Source organism: Xenopus laevis, chromosome 2L (genome assembly GCF_017654675.1).
Source record: "Xenopus laevis strain J_2021 chromosome 2L, Xenopus_laevis_v10.1, whole genome shotgun sequence".
NCBI classification, from domain to species: domain Eukaryota; kingdom Metazoa; phylum Chordata; class Amphibia; order Anura; family Pipidae; genus Xenopus; species Xenopus laevis.
In genome coordinates this window covers 44945048-44971535 of record NC_054373.1, presented here as the reverse complement: position 1 = coordinate 44971535, position 26488 = coordinate 44945048, and the positions used below count along the sequence as shown (strand labels likewise).

General features: G+C 39.0%; 2 protein-coding genes across 8 annotated transcripts in view; one reads left to right on the top strand and one right to left on the bottom strand.

The window, feature by feature from the left end:
- The first annotated feature begins 13251 nt into the window (after positions 1-13251).
- On the top strand, positions 13252-16776 carry klhl34.L (kelch like family member 34 L homeolog). Its single transcript, XM_018245460.2, has one exon. It carries the CDS (start codon positions 14589-14591, stop codon positions 16377-16379), a length of 1791 nt encoding a protein of 596 aa, XP_018100949.1. The 5' UTR covers positions 13252-14588; the 3' UTR covers positions 16380-16776.
- Positions 16777-22900: 6124 nt separating this feature from the next.
- The window catches only part of cnksr2.L (connector enhancer of kinase suppressor of Ras 2 L homeolog), a 205617-nt gene continuing 202029 nt past the window's right edge, over positions 22901-26488 (bottom strand). For 5 of the 7 annotated variants that reach the window (XM_018245021.2, XM_018245020.2, XM_018245023.2 and 2 more), the window contains one exon: positions 22901-23769. In XM_018245021.2, coding sequence (XP_018100510.1) covers positions 23554-23769 — 216 coding nt within the window. In that variant the 3' untranslated portion in view covers positions 22901-23553. 7 annotated transcript variants of the gene reach the window in all.

The following is a 26488-nucleotide window of genomic DNA, read 5'->3' as shown; positions in this document are numbered from 1 at the left end:
CTGAGACTGTAATCCCTTTTTAAATATTGGAATTACACCAGTTGATCCTCCAACCCATAGGTACCATACCAGATGAAAGAAAGCCTCATAAACAGAAGCCTGGCTAAAAATGAACTAAGCTCTCTCACTACATGAGGGTGTATTCCATCTGGCACTGGTGCCTTTTTCACATTCATTTTGAGCAAACCTTTATATACCATATCCTACCACTGACTAGATTGAGATGAGCTACCTCGGTCCCCCTATTAGGTGGGTCTTGAAACTTGGGCTCCTCTATTATATACACTGAAAGGGATTCTGTAATGATTTTTATGGTGTAGTTTTTATTTCTAAAATACACTGTTTACACTGCAAATAATTCACTTTACGGCATACAATGTTATTCCTGAACCAACAGATGTACTTATAAGTTGTAATATTGATGTGTAGGCAGCCATCTCAGTGCATTTTGCCTGGTTATGTGATTTCAGCAAGAGCCAGCACTTCACAATGGAACTGATTTCAGATAAGCTATTGTTTCTCCAACTCAATGTAACTAAAGGAGTTGTGGTGGGATTGTTGAATCTTATTCCCATACTTCTCATGGGAGCACTTTTAGCAATGCAGATGTCAGGGAGCTGTTATCCTGTTACCTTCCCATTGTTCTCCTGATGGGCTGCTGGGGGGAAAGGGGAGGGTGATATCACTACAATTTGCTGTAAAGCAGTAAGGCCAAGTGCACAAGGGGTGTTAACTCTGCTGGTGTCAACCTGCATATTTTTTTCACGCTAGGAGAAGCTGATTCAATCAGTACCTCAGCTCCATTCTGTCAAGGATTAGGTAGGGGGCACTGTAGAGACTGATGAGGCAAGGGCGAGTACTTGAGGTGGGAGCTGTATGTGCCTAGGGAACACGTAAAGGGAGGCAGGAACAGGTTGAAGAGGGTGATGAGCCAGACTGGAACAGGAGCAGAGCTGAACAGGACGGAGAAGGCGAAGATCAGGACTGGACTAGACAGGATGAAGAGGGTGAAGGTCAGGACAGGAACAGACTGGATTAGGTCTGGACGGTGCCGGCGTAGATCAGGAGCAGACTATAAGTATAAGACAGGACGGTGCAGGCGTAGCTCGGGAGCAGACTTGAGATCAGGAACAGGAGGACTGGATAGCAGGAGGAGACTGGAGCAGATAGCAGGAAAGGACTGGATAGCGGAAAGCAAGAAGAGGACTGGATAAGGCAGTGCAAGATGCAGAGCGAGAGGAGGGAAGATAAAGACAGGCACAGGGTACAGGTCAGAACAGAACAGGAAGCAGGAACCAGAAAGACAAGGTCAGGTCAAGGTCAAGGCAAGATCAGGTTTGGAGCAGGAGCAGAGCAAGATTCAGTATAGCAAGGAAAGCTGGACAGGGCAAGGTCAAGGCAAGTTTAAGCAAGGAAAGATCACTGTATAAAGCAGGACTGGAGCACAACTGGAAGGGGAAGGTAAGGCAAGGCAGATAAAGACAGGACAAGGTTCAGAGCCAGGCAGAACAAGACAGGGAAGAGTTCAGACAAGATAAGACAAAGTAAGGCAAGGCAGAAAAGGAAGGCCAGAACAGGAACCCGTAGCTTGGGACAATGCCCCACTGCTAGGATGGGAACCAATGCTCAGGCAAAGAGTGTTTGGAGGGCTGGCCCTAAATAGGGCAGAGTCAGCCCTGATTGGCTGACTGCAACCAATTAGACTGCTGCTGGGCTGGGGCTGCAGAGGCCAGGTAACATATAGTGAACAAACCTGCATTCTGCTCATCTGGTCAAATGGTTAAGGTATCGAACCAGAAACCCAAAGGTCCTTGGCTCGAATCCCAGCAGAGCCCAACAGATTCATATGAACCTCTAATGTGCAGTGGAGGTAGGATGACCTTGGCTCGTTGTAGGTGACTTGTTAATTCTAAAGGGAATAAATTGAGAACAGTTTTGATTTAATATCATTTCAAATGTGAGACATTTCTGTTCTTCCGATTAAACTGACCCTTGGTGAATGTGATAGGGACAGTAGATGGCAAGCTGTACTACGGCAGGGCCAGTGTGAATTATGCGTAATAATAATAAAAATAAAAAGATTAATTATTCATATGTAATTTTATTTTGTGCAAACTATAATGCAAACAGAACCAATCTCCACTACACCACACTGTGTCCTGATATGGAAGAGTATTTGCCTAGTGATACAAGGGGGCAGCGATGTAAGTGTATTATTAAGAGAATGACTCACTAGTCAGGAACAACAGAAATAACAGGTTGCATTTGCCCTCCTACCAACAAACATTTGTGTTTAGCGATGATCTAATGTTCGCTCTCAGCACTTCATGTCACAAGTTCAAAGCCTGCATTGTCTCTGGTATAATTCATGTCACCCTGCATCTGTTTTCACCTTTAATCATTAACTTACACAAAGCTCTTACTTATTAGAGGAATATTGGAGTGACCTGTTTTGGCCCTTTTGAGACATAAACTATTTGCATATAGATTTTAGAATTAGCATTTCAGTACAGCTTTGCACTGATCCATCTTGATGAAAGATGCCATATTTTTTTTGTTGTTGAAAGCTTACATGTCAATTACTTAGAAAAGAGAGAGTAAGAGAGAGAAGTGAAGGTTCTCAAGGGCAAGAATAGGAAAAGATGCAACACAGATGTACTTTACTGCAATGCTAAACACCAGGAAAGGACCTCAAACAATAGTAAAGGACGATGTGACTGCTAATGAGGAATCTGGACTTTGGAAGTCTCTCAATAATGAATAGCCACCAATAAAAAACAGGGAAAAATGAAGCTACTCCAGGTTTGGTTTTTGAGAGTTAGCTAATTAGATGACCAGTGTACAATCCCCCTTCACCCTATGTTCTGACTGTTTTGTTAGCAAAAGTCTATTATGTAGGGTGACCAGTCGGTCGGACAGGTTAGAAAATTTCTGTCGGCTACCGATAATATCTCTGCATGTATTGCCGATATCAGTGGGAGACTGTCAGGGGCAGAACATCGACAGATCTGTTCTTTTACTACTTTATTTGATCTCAAAGGTTAGTGGCAGGTATATCTAGACGTCTATAGGCAGCTTTAGACCTGCCCACACAGCTCTAATCCATTAAAGGAGAAGGAAAGGCATCCTGCACTTGGGTGTGCCAAATGTTAGGCACCATCAAGTGATTGTATTTATTTACTTGAAACCCTGGGCCAGTGCTCCTATCAGCAGAAAACTCCGGGCTATACCAGTTAGCACCACGGAGCGATATTCTTCCATTTCCCCCTTTCCTTCGTGCGGCTGCACAAGCCCAAGAGAAAAGCCAAACTTTGACTAAAAATTCACTATTCTGTTCTACTGCGCATGCGTCTGCCCAGGGAAATTTGAGAAAGAAGAAGCCGGCAGTGGATCTCTCCATAGTGCTCACTGGTATAACCCCACCCGGGGTTTCAAGATAGTCAATACAATGACTTGGGGGTGCCTAACATTTGGCTGCCCCAATTGCAGGATGCCTTTCCTTCTCTTTCTCCTCCTGCTTATTAGTGATGTCAATGGCCATTTTTTCGTGTGACTTTTTTATTTTTACTAGACATTATGTATGGATGGAACGTGGTGAAATATTTTATTCATCCCTACTCTTGATTCATTAAAGGGCATGTAAAGGTGAAAAAATAAAATCCCATTTTTACTTTCTTTAATGAAAAAGAAACCTATCTCCAATATACTTTAATTAAAAAATGTGTACCGTTTTTATAAGAAACCTGACTGTATGCAGTGAAATTCTCCCTTCATTTACTGCTGTGGATAGGAATTGTCAGACGGTCCCTAACTGCTGAGCAGGAAAACAATCATACTTATGAACAGCAGGGGGAGCCCCCGCCTTACTTCCCAGCCATGCAGAACTCAAGCAGCTTTGTTTATTACTATCCCTAAGCAGCCCAGACCACACTGAGCATGTGCACAGTCTTAGTCTTGCAAAGATGTTTAACAAAGTTACAAGGTGGTGACCCCCTGTAGCCAACTTTGAAAGCATAAATTATTTGTTTGATTAGGCTTGTGGTGCAGTAAGTTCATGTTTATATTTAGTATACAAAATACAGCATTTCTACCCTTATTCTATTTTAGACTTTAAGTATAACCCTTTATTTTATACCAGAGAAGCCCTGCTTTACTCTTGCAGTACATTTGCTTGTTTCACGCGTGACTTGCTGGTATTTCAAAAGAAACAGAGTTGATCCATCAATGGAACTGAGCTCCATCAACAGGACAGAGATTGGGAATGAAATGCCGTGCTGTGATCTTCCCAGATTGCTACACTGTGATTTCTGACCTGCTGACAAGCTCTGATCATGAACCAGTTTCAGTATTTAAAGGAAAACCAATACCCCCTAGGTATTTTGCTCCTAGATGGTCATTTGGAATCTCCTTTTTTTGTTTTACATTTATCTTTTTCTGCTGCCAAATGTTTGTTGAAGTTACTGAAAAATGTACTGAAGGGCACACAGTGTTCACTAGTTAAGGCTTTATTCATTCATTTTTGTCGTTACAAAAAATGCACACATTTATCATTATTTTCCCGCACAATTTGGACAAATCACGTGCGGTATATTTGAGGGTTTTTTTCTCATTTTTGCAAGTTGATTTTTCTCTGAGTTTATTAAACTAGTTGAGCTTTTACAGCCTCAAATGGAACAATGTGATTTTAAGTTTTTTTAACGGGGGTAAACATTTTGGAAAGAAACCTGCATGACATCTGTTGCAATTTGGTTTTTCCATGATCACATTTTTGAAAAATAAAAAGCTACAGGAACCGTTCTCCAGAAACCGGTTATCCAGAAAGCTCCAGCTCAGGGTAAGTAGCATTCGGAATACAGTATGTGGTACATCAGCAGATGTAGAGATATTTATGTAAGGTTCTGGTATGGGATCCGTTATTCGGAAACCGGCTATCCAAAAATCTCTGAATTACGGAAAGGCTGTAATCCATAGACTCCATTATAATCAAATAATCCAAATTTAAAATAAATATTTCCTTTTTCAACGTAATAATAAAACAGTACATGTATGGGATCCATTATCCGGAAACCCATTATCCAGAAAGCTTAGATATAAGGAAAGGCCATCTCCCATAGACACCATTTTAATAAAATAATCAAGATTTTTAAAAATGATTTTCTTTTTCTCTGTAATAATAAAACAGTACCTTGTACTTCATTTAAACCAAAATATAATCAATCCTTATTGGAAGCAAAACCAACCTATTGTGTTTATTTAATACTTACATGATCGTCTAGTAGACTTAGGGGCCCATTTACTAAGGGTCGAAGTGAATTTTCAAATGAAAAAACGTTGAATTTCAAAGTAATTTTTGGGTACTTCGACCATCGAATAGGCCAAATTCGCCTTTGACTTTGATTCGAATTGAAAATACTTCACAAAGTCTCTTTAAAAAACTTCGACTTCGCCACCATAAACCTGCCGAAATGCTATGTTAGCCCATGGGGACCTCCTAGAACCTATAGCCAGTATTTGGCTAAGTTTTGAGAAGTCAAAGAATTTTTTTGTAAAATCGTACGATCTTAAAAATCCTTCAACTTCGAATGTGGACTAACCTATTCGATGGTCGAATTTCACTTCGAAATTCGACCCTAGATAAATCTGCCCTTAAATGTATGAAGATCCAAATTACGGAAAGATCCATTATCCAGAAAACCCCAGATCCTGAGCATTCTGTATAACAGGTCCCATACTTGTACCTTAAAGTTGATCCCAACTAAGATATAATTAATTCTTATTGGAAGTAAAACCAGCCAATTGAGCTTATTTAATGATTTTAAGCAGACTTAAGTTATTGTGATCTAAGTTACAGAAATACCTCTTATCTGTAAAGCCCCAGGTCCTGAGCATTCTGGATAACAAGTCCCATACCTTTATAAGAACAATAGAATATATTATGACGATATTAGCCAAATCCTGATATTATAATAATCTTAGGCATAATGAAATGTTGTTGGTAAAATAGGCCAAATTCTTTACATTTTTCCAGTAATATTTAAAATATGTTATGGCATGGAATATATTGCTAGCTCTGGTAGTCATTTTAGAGCCCATAAACCCAACTTCACATATGGGGCAAATTTACTAACCTCCAAAAATTCACCAGCGATGGCTTCGCTCACATCGTAACACTTCGCCAGGCGTAGATTCGCCTGGTAAACGCTAATTCACTAAGATGCGATGCGTCCAGGTCACCGAACGATGGCGAAGTTTCAATAGTGTTAATTCGGCAAGCAGAGCGAAGTAACGCTAGCGTTGGCTAATTTGCATAAGGCGGGAAGTTAAAGTAGAATGGACATATATGTTGCAGCAAATACATTACACTACACAAGCACAGGGAACCTTAATAAAATAAAATAGAGTTGTTATATTGTCCTACACATGAGCCCAGTGTATAGTTTATGTACCATATGTTAGGAAATGTTTGTATGTATAATTAATCCTTATTGGAAGCAAAACCAGCCTATTGGGTTTATTTGATGTTTACATGATTTTCTAGTAGACTTAAGCTACGAAGATCCAAATTACAGAAAGATCTGTTATCCGGAAAACCCCAGGTCCCCAGCATTCTGGATACCTGTACTAAAGTACTAACCAAGGCTCTTTATCTGCCCACCAGTCATAGCTAAGTGACATGATCTTAGAAATATCTTTTTTTCCTCAGTGATAATGTCAATGTGCCTAGAGACCCAAAAAAATACTTTGAAATTCGAAGTTTTTTTTACTTCGAATCCTTCACTCGAGCTTAGTAAATGTCCCCCTTATTGTGTAGGAAAACCAGGTCAGTGGCTTAGGGAGGATTTAATATCTATGTATTTCCATTTTTCATCATTATTTTTCCTTTCATCCCTAGTTTAATGTAGGTAAGTGATCAGATTTAATTGTGTTATGCTTGCGTGTGTGTGAGTATTTGAATAAAAGAATGAGGCTTTGGGTCCAGTCACAAACACCAGTAATGTAGATACAGAAGGACATAATGTCATAGAGAAACACTGCTTCTGCTCCGGGGGATTCCTCTCTGCTCCTGCCAAGGTTCATCTTTTTCTGCTGTGTACAAGATATTAATCACGTTCATTTTGACCTTTTCTTTAAAAGGAAATGGAAAACTATAAATGTATTAATTCAGTCTATTTCATACGATAGTATTCTTATCTTGTTCCCAAAATAGCGAATTTAGCACCAGAGGTCTAGGGATTTCACAAAATAATACACATAAATATGGCCATGGTTCCTATGATAACTGCCATTATATATGTATATATATGTACATTATGCAACTGTGTATTGAAATCTTATTCAGCAACTGTTACTTTGCTATCATGGCCTAATTCCAATGTACAAACTATACTTACTTTAACTATTTACTGATACATCTGCTGTTCTACAGCCCCCACTATGTGTATTGCTCAGGACATTTACCCCCTTTTCATCCATATACAGACAACTCTGGTAACCTGGAATAAGTACAGCATATCATAATAGAAAGTTATATGGTTATAAAGTAATATGGTTATATAATAAGTATATTTGTATGTTATTCTAGTACAGTGATCCCCAACCAGTGGCTCTTAAAGGAGAAGGAAAGCATCTGAAGCAGTTTATTGCCAATAGATTAGCCACAATAGTGCAAGCTATAACACTATATTTATTCTGCAGAATGCTTTACTATACCTGAGTAAACAGCTCTAGAAGCTCTCTCTGTTTTTTTAGGATAGTAGCTGCCATATTAGCTTGGTGTGGCATCATTTCCTGCCTGAGTTACTCCCTGCTCACTTATAGCTCTAGGCTCAGATTACAGCAGGGAGGGGGAAGGCAGGGGGAGAGAGAAAGAGGAGCAAACTGAGCATGCTCAAGCCCTAGCCCTGGAGTGTTTAAGCTGAAGGCAGGAAGTCTGATACAGAAGCCCATGTGTACACAATAGAAGGAAAGAAATCCAGTGTTTCTTCTGACAGAGGACTCAGAGCAGCACTATGTTGAGGATTTACTGGTGTATTTATATAGACCTTTCTGATTAAGCTTACTTCATTTTAACTTTTCCTTCTCCTTTAAGCAACATGTTGCTCACAACCCATTGGATGTTGCTCCCAGTGGCCTCAAAGCAGGTGCTTATTTTCCTGGTTTGTAGGCAAGTTGTGGTTGCATAAAAAACAGCAGTTCTGCCTAACAGAGCCTCCTATAGGCTGCCAGTCCACATAGGGACTACTAAATAGCCAATCACATCACTTATTTGGCACCACCCAGGAACATTTTTCATGCTTGTGTTCAGGGGCGTAACTACAGAGGAAGCAGACCCTGCGGGTGCAGGGGGGCCCAGGAGATATAAGGGGCCCCATGAGGCCCTAATTAATGAGAAATTTCAACACTAATTGGAAAAACAGGACAACCTCTGGATTTGTTGGGGCCCTAAAATGTTTTTGCTGTGGGGCCCAGAAACATCTAGTTCCGCCACTGCTTGTGTTGCTCCCCTACTCTTTTTACATCTGAATGTGAAAGGTAAAACAAGGTTGGGGATCCCTGTTCTAGAGATTCACATTGACAGACATTGTTTTGGACAAAGTAGAAAAACATTATCTAAACTATAACACAAATATGTCCATGTGTAACCCCTAACCCTCCCATATCAGTTCCTGGAAACTTTAGCATCACATGACTGTACAGCACAGGCAGTCGCTATATCAATTCTGGTATTAGAAACTAGATCATCTCGATGATAAGCCTGGGAGTCAGGAGAAACCTAAGCATCTGCTGATATATCAGCAACAGCAAAATATGTTTTGAGACGAGTCTGAAAAATAAGATGTAGCAGTGCACCTTGTTGAAAACATATTTGAACGTATGAAGAGTTTATAGAAGACTTAACGCTGGCATTCCTTAAAAATCAACACAAAAATCAACACAATCCATATACTGTATACTCAATAAAACACAATTCATTGTTTGTAATGGTTTCATTCAGATTATTTGATCTATTACTATTAAACAGAAATAGTATTCACAATATGTAATGAAGGGCAAAACGTTTGCCCAATTGCAGTGGCAGCCAATAAGAAGTTTGTTTTAAAGAGCAAATCAGGGAATGCTTCCTGATTATTAGTTGTTATAAGTAACTGCACTTTGCCAAACTCTGCTTTTATGATAAAACCCCAATACAATGTACTTTATATTGTTGTGTTTTATTAGAGCCTTGAGTAAGTACTGGCATCATGGAAAAGTCTTAATATTGGTTTAGTAGATTTTGTTCTTTTTCTGATGATGTCTCACTTAGGGGCCAATTCATTAACTTCGAGTGAAGGATTCGAAGTAAAAAAACTTTGAATTTCGAAGTGTTTTTTGGGCTGCTTCGACCATCGAATGGGCTACTTCGACCTTCGACTACGAATCAAAGGATTTGAACTAAAAATCGTTCGACTATTCGACCATTCGATAGTCGAAGTACCGTCTCTTTAAGAAAAAACTTCGACCCCCGTAGTTCGCCACCTAAAAGCTACCGAACCCAATGTTAGCCTATGGGGAAGGTCCCCATAGGCTTGCCTAACTTTTTTTGGTCGAAGGATAATCCTTCGATCGTTGGATTAAAATCCTTCGAATCGTTAGATTAGAAGGATTTAATCGTTCGATCTAACGATTATTCCTTCGATCGTTCGATCTAACGATTATTCCTTCGATCGTTCGATCAAACTTTTTGCGCAAAATCCTTCGACTTCGCTATTCAAAGTCGAAGGATTTTCATTCCCCAGTCGAATATCGAGGGTTAATTAACCCTCGATATTCAACCCTTGATGCATCTGCCCCTTAGCCTTTTTACTTTCCACTAATTGTGTTAAATCACTCTCTCTTCTAGTTAGGAAATTGCCTTCAGTTTTAAATAAAATAAAAAAAATAAATAATGACAAATACCAATTAAAGATTGAAAATGATTTATTGGAGCAATGAGATCACTTTCCTTTATTCTTTACCATCTCCCTGTCCAGAAATACTGCAACAAATCAGGCTCCAGTTCTTGAAATCTCACATCCCTCCATTGTGCTGGCCTTAGACGGTGCTGGAGAACAACAAAACCAGACTATTATTGCTGCAGCCCAGCCTGCTATTAAGTGCCAATAAATCAATATTATGGGTTAAGAAATTCAGATATTCTAAAGTATTTAGGGGCCGGCAGACGATAATGGGTGGAATTTTAATGAAAAAATATTGCTTATGATTTTTCTAAGTAATACTGACAAGATTCCTATTTTTCATATGCACAACTTAAAGGAGAAGGAAAGTTGTTTCAAACTTGAGAGTGACAAATGTTAGGCACCCCCAAGTGATTGTAGTTACTTACCTGAAACCCCGGGACGGTGCTCCTATCGGCAGAAAACTGCACCGGTCCGGGGTTATACCAGTGAGCACCACGGAGCGATCTTCTTCCGGCTTCTTCTTTCTTAGAGTGAACAGACGAACTTTAACTAAAAAGGCAACTATTTTGTTCTACTGTGCATGCGTCTGCCCCGGGAATGGATCCGTGGTGCTCACTGGTATAACTCTGGGCCGGTGCAGATTTCTGCTGATAGGAGCAACAGCCTGGGGTTACAGGTAAGTCAATACAATCACTTGGGGTGCCTAACATTTGCCACCGCCAAGTACATGAAGCCTTTCCTTCTCCTTTAAAATTTTAAATTCTTTAAGGAGACCATGGACACCAAATCCGTCAGGCCAAAGAGAAGAATAAGGACCATCCAGCTGGGATATTTTTCAGGAAAGGCCTTGCTTATTTCAGAAAAAGAATTTGGGTGATAAACTGGTCCCCTGCCTGCAGTCCCATCTTGTCACACATTGGCAATTTTATGAAAGGAAAAATACAACAAAGTAAACCCAGAACTGGAGAGCAGTAAAAATGGGACATTGGTCTCCCTCCTCAATTCCACCGTGTTGTTAAAAGAAGAGCAGTTGCAACACAATAGGAAAAGTGTTATGAGACATCAAAATAAAAAATTTCGTCTTTGTACTATTTTGAATGCAATGCGGAGTTTAAATCATTTGAAAATAATACCATTCTGATTTTCTTTATATTTTTCCCACTGTCCGAACTATTTTGGAAGCCGGGTTGTACAAATAATACATAAACACTTCACGGCTTATTTTTATAGTGGGAAATGCAAAGTATAAAGCCATTGTTGTAAAGTGCAAAACCTCCATCTGTGAGAGCAAGAAGCCAAACTCTGTGTACATTTTTTGAGCTATTCTTCATTTTGAACCATTTCAGTAAAACCTTATTTGCAATTGCAAACAGAAGTCACCATATACTAACAGTATACTATCTCAATATATTCAACACATTTTTTATTTTGATTATTAGAATGCAAACATGATATGATCTAGATTGCTAATTAACTTATTTTGAATTGGTTTATGACTATAAAGCCATTTTCTAATAAATGTAAATGACCGTTTAGTAACTATGATGACATAGGCAAGTATATAAAGAGAAACAACAGTATAACAGAACATATAATGCATCACTTCAAGTTGTAGATAATTTAGGCTTGTGATTGTGTACCTCATTAGAACAAAAAAAAAAGTAATCATGTTTCAAACAAACAAAAATATTACTATATTGAGCATATAACAGATAGACCAAATGTGATATAGGGAGCATCTTCCATCAGATAGAAAACATATACAAATAACCAGCGTGCAGGGTCAAAATGGAATATTAATTGAACAAAGAGGAGAAAAAGAAAGACCCATTGGATTTCCCAAGGTTAAAACATAACTGTTATTAAATTATAAAGGTATGTCCAAAATAAACAAAAAGGTTCAAAAATATTAGGAGGGAAGTTAAACAGACTCTGTAGTCACTAGTTTGCAGACAGATAATAGAGGGTCCAATGCCTTTACATAACTTGTCAAAGTCAGTACATTGTCATCCTCTCATGGAAGTGTTGTAAAAGGGATTACGGATGGTCACTGCATCAAGTCGCAGTATTACTGGATTTCCCAGAGTTACGGAGGTTAGGTGAGGGCTATTACAAACAGGAGTTAATCTGTCTCATATGTGTAAGGGGGAGTATAACCTGGTACCCTTATGGGTGTATACATGAGCCGTATCAACAACTCCTGCCTATATTACCATAAAGAGGAAGGTTAATTTGGTTACTTTTGCTGTGGTGTAACGTAACCACATTGATAACTCATTTGCGGCACTTCCCCCTCCCCACGGAGTTAACAAAATTGCCCATATAGTCAGAGATAAGTGCAATAACTGGCGCACTGCCTATATTTCCATTTTTTCCAGCAGCAACCACCACCAGTACTACTCGCATCCACCCTCCCCAGAGGCAATTCATTTAAATCAAATTCCATCGCCCTGCCTAGCAAGTATTGAGCATCCTGCTCCTGCCATGAGGTAAGTTTAACCTTGCCTCAGGCGGCAGTGAACGGCCAGTTACAAGGGGCGGCAAAAAGCCGCCTCCTATAACTTTAAGAGCCGAATTTCCGGTTTTTAAACCAGAAATTTGGCTCTGCTTGTGCAGAAAGCGCTTCTGCGCTAGTGATGCAGCCCCTTTTGACCCGCTCCGACGCTAAACTTTTAAGCGCGGAGCGGGAGAGGGGGGCGGCATCGCGGATCACCCCTGAGCCTGCTATGCCTTCACCTAAGCATGTGGGAGACATGAAATTAAAATGGCAAGCGCTGTTTAAAATGTGTTTTAGCTAATGCTTAGGGCTAGGGCCACACGGGAAGATTTCAGGGAGATTAGTCGCCTCGAATACAACATCGCTAATGAACGGTAAGCAAATGTTAGTGTTAACACCTGCTCTGGAGTTTCCTTAAATAATTTTGTCGCAAAAAAAACGCTTTGTAAAATGTTATTACATACACTGTGCATGTTCACAAAAGCCATTTATTTATATTGTAGAGTGAATTATTATTATGCAGTGTAAACAGTGTAATTTAGAAATAAAAACGACATCATAAAAATCATGACAGAATCCATTTAACTCCTGGCAGGTAACAAAGAAAACATGCTCCTTACAGACATACAACCTTCTAAAAGAATTACTGAGAGATGAAGTATGTGAACATTTCTGAGTGAACATGGTGGGTATAGCCAGCGCTCACTCCTCATTGTTTTAATTGGGGTCTCTAGGCACCTGTAGTGCTCCCAACACATCACTAAGCACAATATTTTATTTTAATACCTTATGCATAAAGGCTTTTGTGTCTGATCAGATCATATTTGTGCCTACCAGGTTGCGCTGCAGATTTCCAGATGTCATGGGTCAAAACAAAGCTTCCGCCATCGGAATATTTTCTAATAAAACACATCTATCCATGAGCAACTAGACACTTTTCCTGGATTCTGTTGTCTTCTGCACATCACAGAATGAAGAACGTATATATACCTGCCCACTGTTCCGATAAAAACAGAACTGCAGCTGTGGATTAGCCAATACATTATTCTAATTAGCCTGCTCCAATAGATAATGATTTGAAAACAAAACAAACAAAAAAACAGCATCTGTGTCCCTTTAAATATTTATCAGCAGTGCACCTAAGTTTACAGCCAGGCAGAGAACTGTGCCAGAAAACAGTCAGACATCTATTTCCACTGTCTGGGTATCCTCAGTGTGATAAAGATTTGCAGCTGAAGTGGAAACTAAACCAAAAGAAAATACTGACTATTGGAAGCATTTTGCTAGGCTGTGAGAGCTCCCCAGCAGCAGAAAAGGCTTTTTATTTTTGTTTATGTCCTGTTTGCCTACATTAACTGGTGCTAAATCTCAGGAATTGCGCTGCAGGCAATACATATGGAGCATCATGCCAAATAATTGGGGAGAATCAAGCTTAATGCATGTACTGATAGATACGGCTGATAGAATCAAGTCAGATAATACCCATAACATTTAGATCTATTGCTTTTTTGGCCGTGTTGTTGAAGTGATTATTTGTTATGTTCCAGCCCTCTGTGTCCCACGGCTTAGCTCTGATCTCAGGAAACTATGCGGTGCTGCCTTCTGTTTGCATTCTATTCCTGTAGCTGTGAGCTATGGTGATATCATTCAGCTCCGGCTGGGATACACGTGTCAAGTTAAAGCAATGACTAATCAGGATATTTACTATAGTCTTCTAAATTTGGTAAGTCCATCTGTAACCCGCTGCGAATCATTTGATGTTTAAACCAATGCGTACAATTGGAAAGACAAAAGGGTCATCCGAAAGAACGTTACAAGGCACAAGCTGAACTTGTTTATAACCCGTCGGGGGGCTGGATACTATCACTCAGCAGAGATGATGCCTGCAGGAAAGAGAGACTGCTAATGCTTTCTGGACAGTACGTCTCATCATTATATTCAAGCTTCTGACGGCAAAGCCACGGTATTCATTTTTTTTTACAAGTATTGCAGCTGGAGGTGAGAAAAGAAAAAGAACTAACCGGCCTGTTAAAATGATTCATTAAGCACGTTATTGACAGGGGCTGAAATTGCATCAGGCTTTTACTGTACTAGGAAGAACTATTGCTAAAGTTACACATTTCTTTCCTTCTTGCTTACGCTCATTATGCATCATGAGTTATTTTTTGGCTTATCGCAAGTCCCATCGTGGGATGGTGTTTACTCAGTACCAGATGCTCAGAGCCCAGAGACAACTGTGCGATGTTTCTCTCATAGTGGATGGGAATGAATTCCCCGCACACAAGTCCCTGCTTGCTTGTTCAAGTGATTATTTCCGAGCTATGTTCAAGGACTATACTAAAGAATCGAAGGCCACGGTCATCCACCTTAAAGTGATCTCGACCACGGGCCTGCAAAACATTCTGGATTTCATCTACACTTCATGGCTGTCTCTTTCATTGAACACTTTGGAGGATACTTTGGAAGCTGCCAGTTATCTCCAGGTCCTGGATGCCATACCCTTGTGCAGTCAGTTTCTCATTAACACGTGTGACTTGGAAAGCTGCTGTTTTTCTGCCAATATTGCATCCAAGTTTTACCTGACCGACACATTGACCGAGGCTGAAAAATACATCATTAATAATCTCTGGAGGCTGTTACAGGAAGACTTGCATGACACTGAGTTGCTTGAATTAAATGTAAAATCAATGGTAAATATTATAAAGTCAAATGATATCCCTAGGGTTTCTGAGAAATGCCTTTTGACTCTAGTGCTGAACTGGCTCCAATACGATCATAGTAGACTTGCTTATGCTAAAGTGCTCTTTGACAATATTCGATATGGACTGCTGCCACTGGATAAATTACGCAAACTCTATACTCAGACTGATGTACCTCTGACAGCATCCATTAAATGTATGATTATCAAAGCAATCAATTACCATTCTGTTCCTTCAAAGCAACCCCTTTTGCAAGATAAATACAGCACCCTGAGAAATCAGAAGGGATGGATAATGCTCGTTGGAGGGACTGCGAACGGCACCTTTGTTGAAAACGTGCTTGGATTTGATGTGTACAGCCACAAATGGCGTTCAGTAACCAGCCTACCCCTCAAAGTTCAGCATCACTGCACCTGTGTAATTGGAAACTTCCTTTTTGTAGTCGGGGGAGAAACTCCAGAAAGGTCACAGAATGGTACCAAGGATTCCTCGTTATCTATAACGAATATTGTTTATCGGTATGATCCAAGGTTTGACCAATGGCTACAAGTTTCTGGTATGTTAGAGAATAGGGCCCAGTTCTCCTCTTGTATCATTGATAACTACATATTTGCAATAGGTGGCAGAGGTGATCAGCAGACAATTTTATCATCTGTGGAACTCTATGATATTAACAGAGATACGTGGACAAAGTCTAAAGATTTGCCATTTAAGATGCACGGCCACGCTAGCACTGTGCATAACAATATCATTTACATTTCAGGGGGCAAGACTGATACTCAAGTCAACAGCAGTAAGGATGTCTATTCATGGAACAGGTTAGAGGGCCAATGGAAAAAGCAAGCTCCTATGAGCATCGCAAGGTTCGGGCATCAAATGGCTACCGTGAAAGATGCGATCTTTACATTTCTTGGAATTTATGAGCCATTTTCAGACATAGAAAAGTATGATCCCAAACACAATCAATGGACCCGCCTGAGGCCGTTGCCTTTTGATCGATTTTGCTATGGCTTGGTCGTGGTGGAGCAAACGGTTCTTCTTCTTGGAGGCAAAAAGTGGCAAGACTCTCAAGAGGTGCCAACTCAGAATATTGTAGGTTATGACACAGACAATGACTGCTGGGAAGAAATATGTAGTCTGGCTTTTCCTTTTAGTGGTTTACAGTGTTCAGTTCTGCAACTGTCAGATGTAACAGAAAACGATGAGAAATGCTCTAAAGCGTATGCTCGAAAAAAAGGACAATAAGGTCAGGTAGAGAGCTTGAAAATGTACAGTATAAACTATAAAATAAAATACAGTATAAGCTATTAAATAAAAATTAATGTTTGATAATGAAGTAATTGGAAAGAGTTGCAAAAGGTTGTTGCAAATGGAAGAAAATACATCCTACAATATTTACTATTCACTTTTTCTTTTTACTTCAGCCTCTCTAAAGTTATACATTGCTAAATGCAGAATCAACACTGCTTTGCCCCCATATACAAAGTTATCTCATGTATTTGGTTTAAGGTGGCATTGCATGGGCTGACTGACCGCTAAGACTGTGGGTAGTGATGAGCAAAGTTTTTCGCCAAGTTTCCCAGCGAAAATGACGCACATAGATGCCAATGGGTGAAAAAAATTGTTGCACATCAAAAATGTTATCGCCCTATAGACGTCAATGCATTTCGGCAAAACAGGTCAGATTCACCAATCGCTTCCTGTGGGTGATTTTCATATAATATTTGAATTATATAGGGTCATTTTTACTATTATGGTTCAGAAAAATTGATTTTGCACTGTACAATTAGAGTTTGTTGAAAAATAATGAAACCATGGATGGTGGCCTTCAGAAGGTCCTGCTTCCAGGTTTACAATCTAAAGCTATTCTCAGATTTGAAAGGGCTGATTTTGATCATACTGTCTGACCACCTGGGCATGTACGGCAAGTCGGGCAAATTAGATAAAGGTGTGATCGTGCTGGACGAGGGAGTATCGGCTGTAGCAGAAATTTTCCATTGGACAGTCTAAAAGAAGTGAAGATGCAGCCCCTCCTCACGCCCTGCTCCATTGATCATTTACAATCAGTGTCGGACTGGGACACCAGGGCCCCACCCAAAAACCTTAGACCAGGGGCCACTCTCCGTAATATTATTCTTCATCTATTCAATCAACCTCTATTATCTTAGTCTCTTTTCTTTACATACTATAATCAATTATTCCATCTATTTAGCCTCTTTGTTCTCATAGAAATAGAGAATGGCCATGAAATAGGCCAAAAGTTTAGCAGCATGAGGGCCCACTGACACCTGGGCCCACCGGGAGTTTTCCTGGTATCCCAGTGGGCCAGTCCAACACGGTTTACAATGTTTTATCTTTGTACTGTATAAGATTTGGCAGAACAGATTCTGCAAAGATTAGAAATATATTTTAAAATATGCCAACATTATAATTTTGATTGGAAAAACATTGGTGGCCATATTAAATTTGTCAGAATTTGTTAACTTCTAAAAATACATGTATGGTTTATGTTATATTTATGTTATATTGTCACACATACAATGCAGGCATTGTGCTTCTGTAATATATTCCGGGGTCAGCTTAATGTTAAGACACATAAAAGACAGGCACTTTGCTTGGTTTGCAGGAAAAATGCACGCCAATAACTTTTGTATAAACTACTTACATTTTGAGGTCTCTTGGGGACAAAACCCATCCTATTGGGTTTATTAAAGGTTTAAAAAATTTTAAAAAATCTTATGGTATGAATATCCAGATTATGGTAAGATTCTTTATCTGGAAAACCCCAGTCCAGAAAACAGGTTCCATACCTGTAGTTATATGATTACTGGGCATCAAACTGTTCAGAAGATCCCTGACATTCATTTTTCGGAGTTTATCTTAGGACATCAAGATAAGACAGCTTCAAGTACAAAAATATTTTACATGCATCCGAAAATGTATGTTCCAATAATATATACATTTTCTGGGGTCAATTTACTGTTAGGGGTCTTTTAAGCCTTGAAATCTAAAGGATGCTTATTTCTGGTGTGGTGCTTTGAGATTTAAGTATTGTACTGCTGAAGGGTTTTTGATGTATAATTTCAGGAGACAAGACACCTTCCAATTTGGTTGTTATTTTATGCATACAATAATTTGTTTGATATTTTTCTCTGTAGGGTGGGCAATAGCATTCATATATCTTGAAACCAAAGTAGAATTTCCCAAATTTCAGCAAATATAATATATTGTCTATTGCATATATATATATATTGTATAATATATATGATGGTATTTATCATGAATGTGTGCTCCCTATATAGAGTAGGGATGCAGCAAATCCACTATTTTAGATTCGGCCGAACCCCCGAATCCTTCACCAAATATTCGGCTGAATACTGAACTGAATCCGAATCCTAATTTGCATATGCAAATAGGGTGAGAAGGGGGAAAACATTTTTTACTTCCTTGTTTTGTGACAAAAAGTCACGTGATTTCCCTCCCTGCCCCTAATTTGCAGGGTTCGGATTCGGTTCGTCCAGGCAGATGGATTCAGCTGAATCTGAATACTGGCTGAATCCACGAACCAAATCCTGGATTCGGTGCATCCCTAATATAGAGTATTTAAATGTATGTAGAAATTGATGTAAAAGAACTTTAACATGTTTTAAAAAAGGCATGTTCTGTTTTATTGCACAATACTGTAGAATATGATGGTGCTTCATAAATATGTGGTTTATACATATGTACCAGTCTCCTTTTGTGTATGGGTTACAGTTTTTGCCAACTGTCTCCAAAAGTAGAATGGATGATCTAACTTTTACAATGAACAACTGGAGAAATGGTGGATACTATTTCTAGAACAGACTACTTAGAGGGGATATGATAGGACAGACTGCAAACTGTATACCACATACTGTGTACATTTAAAAAACAATCGCATGTATTAAATGCATAATATTTCATCCTTTTACTATCATTACCCTTTTATTTTGTTGTTCATAACCTGCCACTTATATTCTAACAGATCGAATAATAAAACATATTTATTATCATTTACTACTCTGGGAAATTGATTTGCTACGTTTGTAGTGGGTTGGTGAGGTTCAGGTAAACATTTATTTGAAACTGTAAATGTTGTGATGGACCCAACCAGTTTCAGTGACGGCAATTGTGAGTAATTGGGGAAAACTTCCATAACTTCCTGCCTATTTGTCCAAGGGTTACAGTATATGGAAGTTGAGGGTGACTCGAATTATATTCCCATGCTAGGCCCCTACTAGGTAAGGGTAAAGGTGGCCATACACGGGCCCATACCTCAGGGTGGGCATATCGGAGAGAGATCCGCTCATTTGGCGGCATCGCCAAACGAGCGGATCTCTCAGTGTATGGCCACCTTAAGACAAAGCAATGTGGGCATAGATGTTCCTAGACCTCTTGGTTAAAAGAGAATAAAAGAATAAAGATATTTTTTATTGACTACTCAATCATATCGAATGGTATTTCATTTTTTTTGAATGTTTTATCTTCACTTAAAATTTGCATTCTTGGGCATTACTGATTCAAAGAAAATGACGTAAATCTGAGTGCTTAATATTTGATAATAACGTGGGTCTATGAGGACCTGAAGGGCGAGGTCCACATCATGCACCTTTGTGGTTCTTGTCCGCTGGGATTTTTAAACCTGCCCAGGGGCGCTCCGCCAATGAGGCGAGTTGAGGCATTCGCCAGCTGTCTGGTTTTCCCTCTGGGGTTTGCCTGTAAAGATTTCCAAATTAGGAAATCCAAACAGGACTATGAAGTCATAGTTCTGCCCCCTGATGTCAGATTCCCTTTCACGAATTGTTACCATACCCCCCCCCCTGGTGTCACACACCCGCCCCGATGTCATCAACACTGGCCCAGGTGGTGAAAAGTTTTTATTGTCCTGTGTCGGGGATTTGTGTTGCTACATTCGATGCACAATAATTACGCAACAACAATCCTGGATTTGTTTTAAATGAGTATTTATATATTTATATGTGTGTGTGTATATATATATATATATATATATATATATATATATATATATATATATATATATATATAGAGTTTCCTTTTCGTCCCGTAAAACAATAAATCTCAACGCACAAACCATGAGCACAAACCATTTTTCATGGGAAAAAAATACAAAGCTGCATAACAGTTTAATGAACAATCTGTAGTCATGCACAAAAAATGGCTATTTTATTTAATCAGTTTCCTTGTTCCCTAAATAATACAAATAATACCCTGGATCTAGTTTTTTTTTTTTCCAACAAAATTAAATATTTATTTCTGAAAACGTTTGGCTTTGATGATAGTTAAGTGAAAGACAGCCAAGGAAGGCCACTCATTCCCCTGTGCAAGTATGCAATATTTATAAAATATTTAGAATGGAATGGCTGTGTAGCAGGAAAATCAAAACATCTTCATTTTTATAACAAATATAGACAAAAGCATCATCTAAGGTTTAAATACATTCTGTGAGATGCACAGGCAAATGCTTATTGCAAAAATATAGAAGCATGTTCTGCAACGCATTCTAATGCTCTAAGCTCTTGCTTGACCTTTATATTGAGTATCAGCCGTACTCTATAGAATTAATACAGAGCAAATCACTCACTCATGCAGCTGCTTGCACAAATATGCACAAACTATATAAATGTATAACTGATATTGGCTGACACAGTAAAGTTACAGCAGATTGGACTATTCAGTTCTAAAAAGGGAAGCAGAGACTGTCCAGGGCTAAAGCAAGGTTAGTGCTTAACTGTGAGTAGATACCACTCATTATGACTAGAAACCGGCCTGTATTCATCACGTTGTGATCTCAATAAAATTAAAAATTGCTACAACAAACATGTTAAAATAGGAAGGTTGGTCAAAGACTATATCTTAAATATTCAGTTTGTGCTTTCCTACAAAGGACACTTACAATAGAAAACTTTGATTTGTGCCATACCTGAAAATGTTTGCATTGCAAATCACTTTTGATTCAGAAAGTCAGAAATAATCTAGGGACAGGAGGTGAATTGTGCCACGAAGAAATTCATAGGAGTGAAGTGCAGAAGTGATCTTTTTTTTTTGTCATGAAAGTGTACTTATCAGTGTTTGTCTGTCTGCTTGTGACTTCCTAATGAATGATTCATTGTGTATTTTGTGCCTGTGTAAAAAGTGCTTGTGTGCCTGTGTGTGAGCGCTTTTATGTTTTAGATTTGCCACCCAACTCGTAATTACCAGCTAGGGTCAGTGTCATAAATTGGCTGGTACATATGTAATTCCTTCCTAGCCTTCTCTATCTGCCCATCTAAGCCCTCCATCTCTACTTCTACCACATCCAGCTCCCTATCCTGACCCAAATAAAACCTTGATCTCGTCCCTTCCAATGCAGGCTGCTACAGGGAAGGTTGCAAACCTCAGTCTTCATAATATAGCTGTGCAGGGTGGCAAAAAGTCGACCCACACAAAACCCTGACCCCCCCTGTTCATGATCCAGCACCCGACTCAGTGGAGGTCATTTATAAACAGTGCGCAAATTTGCTGAAAAAAAAGCCAATCACTGATTGTTTGCTATGGGTTACTGCCCAGGTACAAATTTGCTCAGTGTTTTTAAATGAGCCCAAGGATGTATAGATCCACGGCTGAACCACCCCCTTCTTATTAGGGATGCACCGAATCCACTATTTTGGATTCGCCTGAACCCCCGAATCCTTTGTGAAAGATTTGGCCGAATACCAAACCAAATTCTAATTTGATTAATCATGCGAATTAGGGGTGGGAAGGGGAAACATTTTTTCCTTCCTTGTTTTGCGACAAAAAAAGTCATCTGGTTTCCCTCCCTGCCCCTAATTTGCACATGCAAATTCAATTTGGCCCAAAGGATTCAGCCAAATCCGAATCCTGCTGAAAAAGGCCAAATCCTGGATTCGGGGCATTCCCTAGTTCTTATGTCACAGAAGGGGTGGGGCTCACAGGTGCAAGCCTATATAAAGCGGCAGATGGAGTCGGAAGCTGGGCACTGCAGATTGTGTTGGAGTCAGTCCAAACCTGCCAAACCCATGGGTTCAGCAGGTTTCAGGCCGGCCCACACGTTGCTAGATATATACAGTAAAAGAATTTATTTCTGGGTATGTTTGGCTTATACAGTTCATGATTGTGTAGTGTATTTCCCTGTGCCTTTGTGTGTGCCTATATGTGCCCACATATGAGTGCTTGTGTGCATGTATCTGTGAAAGAAAGCTTGTGTGTGCCTGTATGAGAGAACTTGAGTAAGGGACATGAAGTCTGAGCTTATGTTAATACCAAGTCTATGAGTGTGTAATACTTCAACATCTCTCTTAAAAGATGTCATTGATTATTAGTAATTATGGACATCGGAGGGTTAGGGTATCTAGAGACTGCCCACGCTTATATGGCTATGGATTATGTGCGCTTTCGTGTAAAGTAAGTGCTACTGGTTAGTATGAATTCAAGTGCCTTTCTTAAATTGATAAAATCACATATTTATGAACGATTTATTCAGAAAGTACTTCTTGTTCAGTTAGGTGGGCCTGTCTCATGTAACTCGATGTATTCTTTCTACCCCTCAATGCATGGAAATGTACAAGGGTTGTGTTGAACGCTGCAAGAGAAATGAATCAACATAACCATTTTTTAGAAAGGAACTAGAGGGTGAAATAATTTCTAATTATTAAACTGAACAGCTTTTGCGCTGTAATCCTTCCAAGCCTTCCACATCTAGGAGAGGACACATAACAATACATGACAACATGCAATTCATTCTCCATGCTGACATTTTTTTTTTTTTTTTTAATATCATCAATTAGATCTGGTCACATACTTATGATTGGCACTTGGATACAAATCACATCAATTTTACCCTTCCTGGCTGATATTAACAAGAATGGAACAGAGGATGAGGACGATGCATTTGTCTTTGTCAATATTTCCATTTCTTTGTTTTTTGCGTGTTTTTTTTTCTTAAATAAGCTTCTTTATTCTTTTCTACATCATCAAAAATATAACTGCAGCATTTATATATACTTAGATACCTGTTTCAAGAAGAATAATACAAAATGTATTTTTCATGGTCGCCAAGATCCCGTTTACCCAGAAAAAATGTAAATCTGTTAATAGAAAACTTTGCCCGGAGATGAAGCCTTAAGAAAACTGCCTCCATCGTATAGTTGAACAAATCATTTCTGTACACTTTACTGACCGAATCACGGGAATAACATAAAGCTAAGCACTACCAGCGTAGAAAATATACAATGCCAGTCGAAGAGGATGGCATTGGGATTGTAGAAGAGTTACTCCACATAGATCAGACACATTAAAATATAATTTACCAGACTTTTTTCATATATTAATAGAAAATTCCATTTCTTCGGGGGTCAGGGGCATGAATGAATAAAGACGATTATACATGCGTTTCGATATAAGAGTGCATGTGCGCTAGAGACTGTATAAGTGCATCTACTTCTGAAGAGACGCTTTCCACGTCCTTTGAGTTACTCTTTTGACAGATGTCCAAAAAAAGCTCAAGGTACGAGCTCTTCCACTCCTGAAAGTCCTTCGACGTGAATCCTTGTTTTTCCAGAAGTTTGTCAATAATAGCTACTTCTCCTTCTTTGGCCTGAAACAGATAAAGATGGATATTTGTTTTACTCCTTTTCAGGGTATAAATGTATAATGGCTCAGCTTTTGAGATACGCACAAATAGTTACATTCAATAAAAACAATTAGAGAACCAACGAGGCAACATAATAGCAAAGACAAACAGAAAACCTGGGAATCCAAGCATTGATTTTTCGCTCATTACGGCTAAAACTGATGAGAAATTACAGTAGCGTTTCCCCTGTGCAAACTGCAGGTACAATGAAATTCTAAGAAGCTTAAATCAGAGTTTCACCCATAACATAATGTGTTGAACAGATGCCTATTTCTATAGGGAAAACAATATTTCTTGATAATTCCCTGCATTCACACCGTTTAACTTCCTACTACTGCTACTACTACTTACTACTGCTTATTACTACTACTCCTCCTGTCATTGTTTTTAAAAGTCAGATCATAAGGGCCACACATGGATATTTATGACATTCTTTTTTTAATTGTTTAATGCTGCACGCCTATTATTATATTGGCAAATTTAATAATTTATTTAAATATTTTTACCAAAACGTGTGCAAAGATTTTATAGTTCTAATATGGATGCCCATATAACCAAACAACCTCAAACCTTACAGTAGGGTTACCCATAGCTTTGAGGGTTTCTTCTGAGTACTACAAGATTGTCAATAACCCCAGAAATTACATTGATTTATTATACCTTTGCTTTGATACAGAAGTTTCTTATTTTTATCACACTGTTTCTGTTATCAGCATCCTATCAGCCATCTTTTATCTGGACGGGACTTTGTTTAGACATTGTACATTCTAATAAAGGCCAGACACAACCCTGGCGGTAAAACTACAGGTATATTCAGGTTAAAATATCTTTTTAGAATAAAAATAATAAAGCTCATGTCGATGGGACATGTTCTACACTTTTAGGGTCTGGCCACACGAGCAAATTCGGGGAGATTAGTCTTCGGGGCGTCAATCCCCCCGAACTGCCTTCCCCCTGCTCTCCACCGGCTAAAATTAAAATAGCCTGGGGGAAGTCACATGCGGCGCTTCGTTTTCCGAAGTCGCTCAAAGTTGCCTCACGATTTTCATTTTAGCCGGTGGTGGGCAGGGGGAAGGCAATTCGGGGAGATCGTCGCCCGAAGAAGAAGAGATTTGTCGCTGGGGCAACTAATCTCTCCGAATCTGCTCGTGTGGCCAGACATTTCAGCAGCTGAATCCTGCTCAGAAGCCTGTTTTGGTTATTTTCTGGCCAAAATCCCTTGTCGCTGGTGATAAGGTTTTTCCTTAAATTAATGGGTGGCAGAGACTATGCTGCAAGTGCCATAAGTCTATGGAAACATGTGAAGGGGTGCACAAACACTGTTGCAGCTGTACACTGAACATCACTTGCTTTATCCCATGTTATGCCATGTAAATGAATATATAGTTATAAAGCTATATAATGATTTGATAGGAATGTGTAGCCTCTCAGGTTATACACAGTATTTTGGATTTATTTTCACAGCAGACATTCAGCTTGGCCCATTCAATGGGTAATGATAGGTCGTCTTTGGGTTAAACAAAGCATTAGTCTAAAAAAAATATATTTATAATTGCTTATTTCCATGATTGCCTTAATTCAAACCTAATGACACTTTGATTGGTTTCTTGTGAAACACTTATTTGTAGCCAGTTATTTTCTACTTTAGCTCTGGACAGCCTTAATGCAAGATAATTGGTTATGGTCACAATAGCAACAGCTAAGAAGAAGTCGATCATATTTAAAAATATGGATTATTTGGATGAAATGGGAGTCTATGGGAGACGGCCTTTCCGTAATTTGGCGTTTTTCTGGATAACAGGTTTCCAGGATAACAGATCCCACCCCTGTACTATAGCTATATTCTATTGCTACCATATTATTTATAGATACTATAGATTCTATTATTGTCATGAGAAAGGGCACAATAGTTCTAATACTATAGCACCTACCTAAAAAGTATTCTCCTCATGTTACAGATGTTTTGATTGCAACAACTAAAGCCTACGGTTTAGTTGTTGTATAAAGAGTACAAAGCTCTTCCTTTAAGGAATAAATATGGCTGATTCATCCTATTATATTGCCTATTATAGTGATAGTGATAATACACAAAAGCACTGAATATCTTGTAAATTATATCCTTATGTCCTAAACGGTGAGTTCTGATGTCATCAGTTATAAACGGTGAGTTCTGATGTCATCAGTTATAAACGGTGAGTGCTGATGTCATTTTTGTCACATGACTCACTGAAATTTGTGTATTATAATAAATAAAGTACCCCCAGTTGCAAATTATGAGGATATTAGACGTTACCTCGGAGATCCATGACCTTGTGGCCTTCGGCCTCGTGTTTTTATATGGTCATGAAACTCCTCCGTAAATTATAATATCCTTATAATTTACAAGAGGGGGTACTTTATTCACTATATAATCCACAAAAGCGCTTAATATCTTGTAAATGATATCCTTATAAACGTTGAGTTCTGATGTCATCAGTTATAAACGGAGAGTTCGGATGTCCTTTCTACTCGCTGAAATTTGTAAAATATAAGGATGTTATAATATCCTTCTATATACTTCTAATATCCTCATATTTTGCAACTGGGGGTACTTTATTTATTATAATACACAAACAAGACAGCAAAAAATGTACATTAGAGAAACCACCTTGCGTGATATCACACTGTATTTGCTTGTCCAAAA